Source organism: Mesitornis unicolor, unplaced genomic scaffold (assembly GCF_000695765.1).
Source record: "Mesitornis unicolor isolate BGI_N332 unplaced genomic scaffold, ASM69576v1 scaffold152, whole genome shotgun sequence".
Lineage (NCBI taxonomy): Eukaryota > Metazoa > Chordata > Aves > Mesitornithiformes > Mesitornithidae > Mesitornis > Mesitornis unicolor.
Genome location: NW_010166888.1, coordinates 44,532 through 53,303, shown reverse-complemented (window position 1 = coordinate 53,303; position 8,772 = coordinate 44,532). Strand labels below are relative to the sequence as shown.

At 40.8% G+C, this 8,772-nt stretch overlaps 1 protein-coding gene across 1 annotated transcript in view; it reads right to left on the bottom strand.

Annotated features, from left to right (window-relative positions):
• The window catches only part of MYH10 (myosin, heavy chain 10, non-muscle), a gene marked incomplete at its 5' end in the record, with an annotated part of 86,183 nt that overhangs the window by 35,708 nt on the left and 41,703 nt on the right, over positions 1–8,772 (bottom strand). The window contains 3 exons of the mRNA XM_010195095.1: positions 863–961; positions 2,476–2,539; positions 6,542–6,634. Of these exons, the coding sequence (XP_010193397.1) occupies positions 863–961; positions 2,476–2,539; positions 6,542–6,634 (256 nt within the window). The remainder of the gene's footprint in view (positions 1–862; positions 962–2,475; positions 2,540–6,541; positions 6,635–8,772) is intronic.

The window sequence follows — 8,772 nt, the reverse complement described above, 5'->3', positions numbered from 1 at the left end:
AATTGTGTTATAAAAAATAAGTTCTAAAAATGGGGAAAAAAGCCATTACAAGCAGCTTCTGAAACTCTAAAAATATGAGCGTACCTTAGAAGCTGAAGTCAGATTCCCAGAATCTCTCTCTGCAGCAGCCTACATTAGCTCTTAATGCATTAAGCCTGTGCACATTACCCGACTCAGAACTAGCATAATCTCAAATCCCTATCTGGAATATCCTAAAAGAAGTATATTTACTGTAAGGTACAGAAAAGAGCAGAAATGGAGTTAGGCATTGATGACAACTACATCAAGGAAGCTAAATGCCAGTTCATCTAATATGGGAGGAGAAGGAGCGGCTCAACTCTCTGAAGTCTGTACCTTCATATAGTTTCACTTATCACACCCTAGCAGATACTCCCAGTTGTCAAGGAGAGAAAAAAAGAAAAAAGAAAAAAAAAGAAGATAACCAACACAGCATGGCAATGGCTGAAGAAAGCCACAAGGTTTCATTAAGTTTTGGTAAAATGGCTGCTTTTCTACCCAGTTTGAAGGCATGGTCCAGAACAGATACGGCTGTCACTGCCGACTGGGTTTGTCATTTATCAGCTGGGAGCGCTGCAGTTTGAATCCAGTGATTCCCAGTCAGAGGCTGCCCAAACTGGACTTGGTCACGTAGGAGCCGTTTGCTTGACATGCCACAGTTGCTTGACAGTGTACTTGATAAAACACAGAAGTTATTTCAAAACAAAGCTGCCTGGCTTTTCATTCTTGTTTTAAGCCTCACTGTTTCAAGACCAAAGAACAGCTCAAGCGTGACTGCACTAACACAAATAACAAACACGGCATGCAGAGGCAACAGGTTTACAAAGCGAGATTCTCAACTTACACTTGAGGTGCTCTCCTGCTCCAGCCAGGAGTTGATAGAAGATATGAAATGTCCGCTCGTCTTTAGCCTGACGAACAGCACGAGACTTTTCCAACAAGTCTGATTAGAACTAGTCAAGGATCTTCTACACTTTCTGGTTAAAAACGTCCAGTGCAAACAAAACTTTCGAAGTTAGCTACACAATTAATTTAAGACCAAACAGAACTTCAATAGCAATGACAGGACTATGTCCATTACGAACTTCCAGTAACTTTAAATGAGATTTCAAATTCAGACAGGTAGAAGCCCACATTTAATTCATAGCTGACTCTTAGTACCAAAAACCCAGTAGCAGCTGAACTCAGAAGTACTTTATCCGAAGTGCGTTTGTCATTTTTCTCAAGCACTGCATTTTTACGTACAATCTTCACTGCCTTTAAACAGCTTCAAAATTCAATTTGTACAGCAGATCATGTCTAATAAGCCGCCATAAGCTGTAGTTATTTAAGTTTTTATTTCTTGATATTCCATACTGTAAAACAAGTATGGGACAAGCATTTGAAGTGACACAGGTTACAAGCAAGGGTGAGTTCTTATGGCGAGGAAAAAACTCCTACAATTTAAGCCCTCCTGTTTACACAAAGCTCTAGGCAAAACAATTCATGTGAACTTTCAGAAAAGCAAAACCTGCCTTCATTCCTGTGCTGCGCCAAATGAAAACCATCATTTATCAGGAAAGCATAGTTTGCTTAACTATAGATCTTTCCTAGCCCTATTGAGAAATATTTTGTGACAGCTCCAAACATTCATTGCATTTAAAATTAAGCAGTTTAACTCACAGCAACAGAATGAAAGCTTAACGGCAGCATCATTTATGATTAATACTCACATGACACTGTTTACCAAGACTTCCGATTTCATAATTTCATGACTGCCCTATTGCTACTACCCCAGAAACCAGCCTAAACAGACTGAGAAAAAATTACACACATTCTTTTTAGTATAAAGAAAACAACTTTAGAAGGGATTTCAGTACAAATATTTTTACTTGTTCTTAGGCAATCCTAAATATAAAAGAACCTTAAAGCTAAAACTGAGTTAGGCTTCAGTATTAATTGCTAGTATGTCTTATTATTGAACAGGTATCTGGAAGACCGAAGAGAACAGAAGGTGTTCCAGCACTCCCAGCTCTATCGCTTCATAATGAGCATCACCTCTTTCCAGACAGAGAGCTGCTTCTGCAGTGTCAATGAGAGCCAAACCAAGCTTTTGGCACAATTTGGTAGCTCAGCTTCTGATTAGGAAGGCAGGGTTTTTTCCCAGAAAAAAAACCAAAAAGAGCAAGCACACTTTAAAGGCTCTCCCTGTTTAACAGATCCTGGTTTTTAAGGCTAGCCTGAAAATCCAGCAGATTTCAGAGTGCTGATTTTCGGGGTATCTGATTTCTAAGGACAAGGAAGCACACTGACTTTGGGATATTTGATCAGCTGTTTTGAAACAAAGGAAGAGATGGATGTTGAAGGAATGTAGAAACGTGGTAACCTTTTACTGCATTCCAATGAATTGTAGGGTTAAAAGCAAAACAAAAATCGGGAAACTTGCATTTTACAATGACGTGGCATGAAGTAGGATACACGTCTCAATGTTGGCCCCAACGATATAACCAGTAACATCAAAGTTAATCCTAATGAACTTGCCCTGCAAGGAAAAGAAACTTTTTGTAATTACTGATTTTTTTTAATCAAGACAACAATGCTGTTTGTACAAAACCACAATCCTACTTGCATTCATATAAGAAGCACTTCACACAAAGGCAAATGAAATCTTTGCCCTTCAGTGCGCTCAGCCGTCACTTCCATGGTGTACGTTACACTGCACACACACACAGTCTAGAGATTAAAGAATTGGTAAAATTTTCTGAAAGTGAAGCTTTCCGCAATCTGATTTGTCACTTGGCTACAAACATTCCCAACAGGACAACAGACTCTGGCTTGGAGCTGGACCATTTTAACACCACCACCATTGTATTTCAAGCTGGTGCTGGTGAAACTGTTCGGTATTCCCCTGGTTGCAAACATGTGAAGAACCCAATGGAAATAACCCAGTGACTGCACTGGCCTCTCCACTTCCATCACAGACAATTTCTGCGGTCTTGTATCCACATACAAACAGGTTTCAGAGATCAGGGAGCATCACAGCAGTTTGCCTGAACGCTTCTTTTGGCGGTGCCTGCAAAAAGCCACCTACCAATGACTTCTGCAGAGGCCTTCTGAAAGTGCTTTTACAATCGGTATCCGATTTCTGTTTGGCAGATCCATTCAGCTCAGGGGCTGTATTATCAACTGTCAGATTAAATATTCTACTCTACAAGCTTGTAGAACAGACATTCCAGCAATGGCTCCATCTAGTAAGTATTTCTGGGGTATATTGCCATGCTGCAGATCTACACCTTCCCTTGCACTCGGCACTTTGAGGCTGCACCTCAAATCATATGTTCAGTTTTGGGCATTGGGATGCCAGAGCAAGTCCAGAGAAGGGCAACAAAGCTGGTGAAGGGTCTGGAGCACAAGAATTATGAGAAGCGGTTCACACACAAATGATGGGGAGCAGCTGGGGGAGCTGGGGTTGTTTAGTCTGGAGAAGGGGAGACTGAGGGGAGACCTTATCACTCTCTACAACTCCCTGAAAGGAGGTTGTAGCGAGGTGAGAGTCAGTCTCTTCTCCCTGGTAGCAAGTGACAGGACAAGGGGAAATAGCCTCAAGTTGCACCAGGGGAGGTTTACGTTGGATATGAGGAGAAATTTCTTTACTCTAAGGGTTGTCAAGCACTGGAACAGGCTGCCCAGGGAGGTGGTGGAGCCACCATCCCTGGAGGTGTTTAAAAGACAAGGAGATGTCATGCTTAGGAACATGGTCTAGTGGTGCACTTAGTAGTGCTGGGTCAATGGTTGGACTCGATCTAGGAGGTCTTTTCCAACCAAAACCATTCTATGATTCTGTAAGGTGCTGCAATCAGTGCAGTTATTGCAACTTCTTACCAGAACACCCTACCCTTTTCCTCAACTTCCCTAATAAAGCCCATTCATGTCAAAAAGATTTGTGTGCACAAGACTAGCTAGGTTCCTCTCCCCAGCCACACCAGACCTACCAGCCCCATCTTGACCTCATCTCAGAGCAAAGCAACTGCTCCATGACTGCAGTTGTACATCTTCAACTTAAAGTGACTTCTCCAAGTTATGAGAAAACTGGTGAAATACTTTAAATTAGCTTCTGTGGTTACACTCTACTGCTTAATCCACAGTTTGGTTAGAAAGCCAGCGGCACTAAAATGACCGTGTCAAGGAACAAGGCTTGTTTTCATGCATGCCCTGTCAGGGACCAGCACTTGAACTCAGGTTTCTGAGGATGAAGAAACAGCACGCTAAGCTCAGCTTGCAACTGAAGCATTTATAGTTCTTGCTCAGTAATGAACCCAGAAAGCTATATTTATAATTGTCACAAAGAATGAACGGATGTTTTACTGAAATTCAGCCAACAGACTAGATATAACACGCATGTGTCAGCACTAGCATGTCAAGAATGGCAGCTGACAACTCTGTACCCAGTACAGGTACCACAGATCCTTCTGAGAATGACACAGCTTGGATCTGTCATGTTACAGTGGAAACAAACACGAACCATTACATAAGGTCTAGTCAGTGGCTTTTTCTCACGTAATTCAGAACCACTTTACTCTGTTTCACTCTTAAAATTTAACTAATTTCTGCTGTCACGTTACCAGTTTCATGAATAAAAATAATTGAGAGGAAATGCAGTCATTAAACGAGCTGACACATCAGAAGAGGGGACCCAGACACTCCCTGCTTCAAAGTCCAGTTATCACTGAAGTCTGTACTAGAGGGGTCACTTATCTAGTTCATCATCTTAAAAGCAAAATATTAACACATCCTTTTAACTAGCACTGGGCAAATCATGCTATGAAATCTTTATCAGTTAGTGGCTGTAGTGGTAGTCATCTAACAACTGAATTCTGTTTAACACATTTAATCATTACAGAACTCAGTGCACAGCTCTGTACAAACCACATCAGAAGAAGCGTTTAGTTCTGCCATGTGAACCCAACAAGCCCACTCTCCCATCCACTGCAAACTAGAGACTGGAGCTCCTGAAACACAGGAGAAGGCTGCCTTTGGTAGAAGAAAAAAAGAAAAAAAATTGATTTGACAGTAGCCTTATTTCCATCCTGTCTGGTACTACCAACACGTAGAGGACACGCTGGCATCCCTATGCTGTACAGTGCAGACTGTCAAGCCTGTACAGGCTGAACAACAGCACTTCTCACTTTAGGGATGGATATGTATTTTTAAAGTCAGGTTTTAAAATGGTTGTTACTAAAGATTATTTTTTCTGCATGAGATGACACCATCTGGAGTGCATTATCCTTGCTCTTTTATAAAAATAGAGCTGGAGCTATCTGAGCGATTAAGTTCACGATGGCAATGCAGGCTTCAATATAACACAAACCAGATGCTAACATCTTTTAGGAAAAAAAAAAGTATCTTCATTAACTTAGTACAAGCTTTGATGAATTCAAGATGTGTAACAAAGAGTTCTTGTGCAGTGAAACTTGTTGATATTATGAATCCTATACCCAACATATCTAAGCATCAAGCAATGCTGTAAATAATGTGGCTATAAAAGTATCAAAGTTGAGTTTCTACAGTACTCTGCTCTCCCTTTGTGATTGAAAGCACTAAGAGTCTTAGTCATACAGTTTTCCAGGGTCCTTATCACTGGAGCAGAGCTCATACATTATAAATTCAAGGAACTGTTGAAACATCAAGGCAGCCAAGAAATCTTTCATTTGTTCTGTAAATTCTAGTTTCATTCTCACAAGCAAGAAGATTTAATACCTCCTATACAGCTTTAAAGTTGTACTAAAAACATCTTTCCCCTGAAATAGGAGATGCCATCTTTCTTTTTTTTTTTCCTTCAAAGGAAATGAAGTTTTAAGAAGTGGTGAAGAGCCAATCACCCTGAGTTCCAACGCTACTTTTAAAACAATGCAACACATCAAAAGTGGTTATTCTGCCACCGAAACAGCATGTGAGGCAGAAGGTGACAAAACATCAACCAGCCCAAGAGCACCCAACACCTTGAATAAGTCATGTTGTCTTTTTGGCTTTCCTCCAGTAAAGCAGTCAGACAGAAGGGCATGGAAATCAGAGAGGTTTTTATAGGCAAGTTTTGTGTTTTGTTAAAAATTGAGGATGTTGTCTCTAAACCAACCAACTGATAAACTCAGCTATTGAGAAGAAGGCTACATATTTAGCCAAATTCCACGTTTCTGCCATACTCCTTCATACTTTATAGTGGTTCAGCAGTAAATTTGTGCACACAAGGCACAGGTTAGCCCTACAGCATAGTTATATTTGTTATACTATGAACGCCACTGTCAGTTCAAGGATGGTTGAAGTTAGAAACTGGATAAAACTAAAGCAAGTTTGGTCAAGAGCCAGTGAGGATGCATCTTCAGTGACCCCAACACAATACAGAAAGCACTGCAGGAGAACCTGAATTCATGGAGGAAAGAGAACAAAGAAAGCTTCTGACACTAATTAGATCAATCCCTAAGAAGGGAATTTCTCCGTAAACAATAATCCTGTTTCACAGATCCTAAAGAGAAAAGGAGTAACTCACAAAGCGGGAGGAGTTGTCATTTTTCACTGTCTTTGCATTCCCAAAGGATTCCAGAATGGGATTTGCCTGAAGAAGCTGACGCTCCAGCTCCCCCTAAAAACCACACAAACAGAGAAATAGAGAGACATAAGTGCAGTGCACATGATTAAGGGTTCTTCTATTCTGCTTCTTCCTGACAGTCATTTTACCCAGGTTGTGGCAGTGAGGCCACCTTCAGAAGGGGGTAATCACCTTCCCCCCTCACTTCTAAATCCGCTGATAGTCTCCAACATCCAGTGAAGAATGTGCTTTGGGTTTTTTTGGCTGGTTTTTGTTGGTTTGTTTTAAATACATACACATACACACACACACACAGAGCAGTGACCAAATAGGACTTAATGAATGTTAAAAATAATTGAACATCGAAAAGAAAATTCACATTTTGGGCTAATGAAATTCGGCACAGACTTTGAGTGCTTAAGAAGAAAAAGTAATTTAACTCTTTTAAGACATTAGTGCAAGTTTATTCTTAAATTATACCAATTATGTAAATTATGACAATATAGCTACTTTGGAATACCCCTTTTTGAACTTGCTCTCAAATCAGCAGAACACTCACTTTCAAGCAGTCAGACGTTGATATCATTGCGACATCTCTGACCTTCACACACCTGCGAAGGATGCCAGAGCGGCGTAATGGGAACTGGGCAACGCCAAATACAAAGATCATTCTCCAACTGCTCAATTCAGCTAACATTGCTCAGTATGTTTAACGGCGTTTTTTAAAACGTTTCTTGATATTCAAGCCAATGGATGTAGAAACCAAAGTGCTTATCTAGGAAACTGCAAAACAGATGTTACAATTGCTGTCCGTGAGGAGGTCTGGTAACAAAAAAAGTCTGTGCTGCTTCCATGAGCCCAGGAGGCAGGTATGTACATGGGAAAAAACGATACTGCCTTCCTGCTGTGAAGGATGGGTTTAAAACAAAAATAGTGGAGCTGTCTGGAATGTAGCCTCAAAACCTGACGTTTGTATTCATAAACCTGCTTTTTCCAATTATTTATAGCATAGATGAATAAAGCCGCCAGACTGAGCATCAAATAATAGGAAATGTAAGTCTCTTAATGCTTTCACATGAGGCCGGTTCTTACACGGGAATTTTTAAAATTCACAACTTAACACCTGAAAGAGGCTTTTATTTGTATATTGACAAGTATTTCAAGTCCTTCTGGAAACTAATGGCTGCTTGTTCTTTAATGTGACCTCAAGTTTTCTGTGCAAAACTTGTTTACTTCCAAATATATTCCCTTTGGGACTAGATATTCTCTGAATTTTGAGGTAACTAAAGACAACATAAACGTGCGAGACTTAGCCCAGAGCACACTAACACTACTCAGGCCACAGTGCCTGTGCACTATGGGTTAGGCCTGCCAACATTATAGTTATCAAGAGAACTCACTTCTTTTCCTCACTTTTAAATTGGCAAAAAAATCCCAATTGGAAAAAAACTTGACCCCTGTTATAACCACTATATGCTTGCCTGTAAGTTATATTCTAAAAGTTTCCCATGTAAATGCATCAGAGTGGGAAAGCATCCGCTCATGCCCTTCCTCCCGCTCCCCTTTCCCAACCACGCTGACAGCTCCTGCTAAGACACCAAGTACAAAAATGAGAAGCTTGCTTACCACGCTGCACACAGCTTGAAATAAACCACATTACGTATATTAAACGCAGCAAGCATGTCACAGCTTACATTTCAAATTCCAGCTATTCTGGAAAAGAAAAGCACACCAGCTTCAAAATTTGACTCCTCCGCAGACCATACTGTGCCACTCGAAAGCATCACACTGCAGGCACACTCGGTCCATGCTTTACAGTGCTGCCGTGTACCACAGCCTTAATTTGGCTTTGTGTGGAAGAATTCTGCAATGCATCATAAAGGAAGTTTACTCAAATTCTCCAACTGAATGCACTTGTTAGTTCTTAGCAGCTCATTTTGACAATTGTTTCTGTGGATTTGAAGAAAACATTCAGTTGTGTCCTCACGTGTGGGTGACAATCGTGAGAATGAACAGAGTGATCGCAGCCCAGCCAGCCTCTGTGGTTTGCACTCACAAGTAGACTTCTTGTAGCCCCTGCTAAGAAACAGCAAATCTCCCACACTATGCTAAACTGCTTCTGATTGAGTAGTTTTCATTTTCAGATGGACTGCTTTGCAGCCAAAAACCAATGCTTTTGTTCAGAAGTGTTC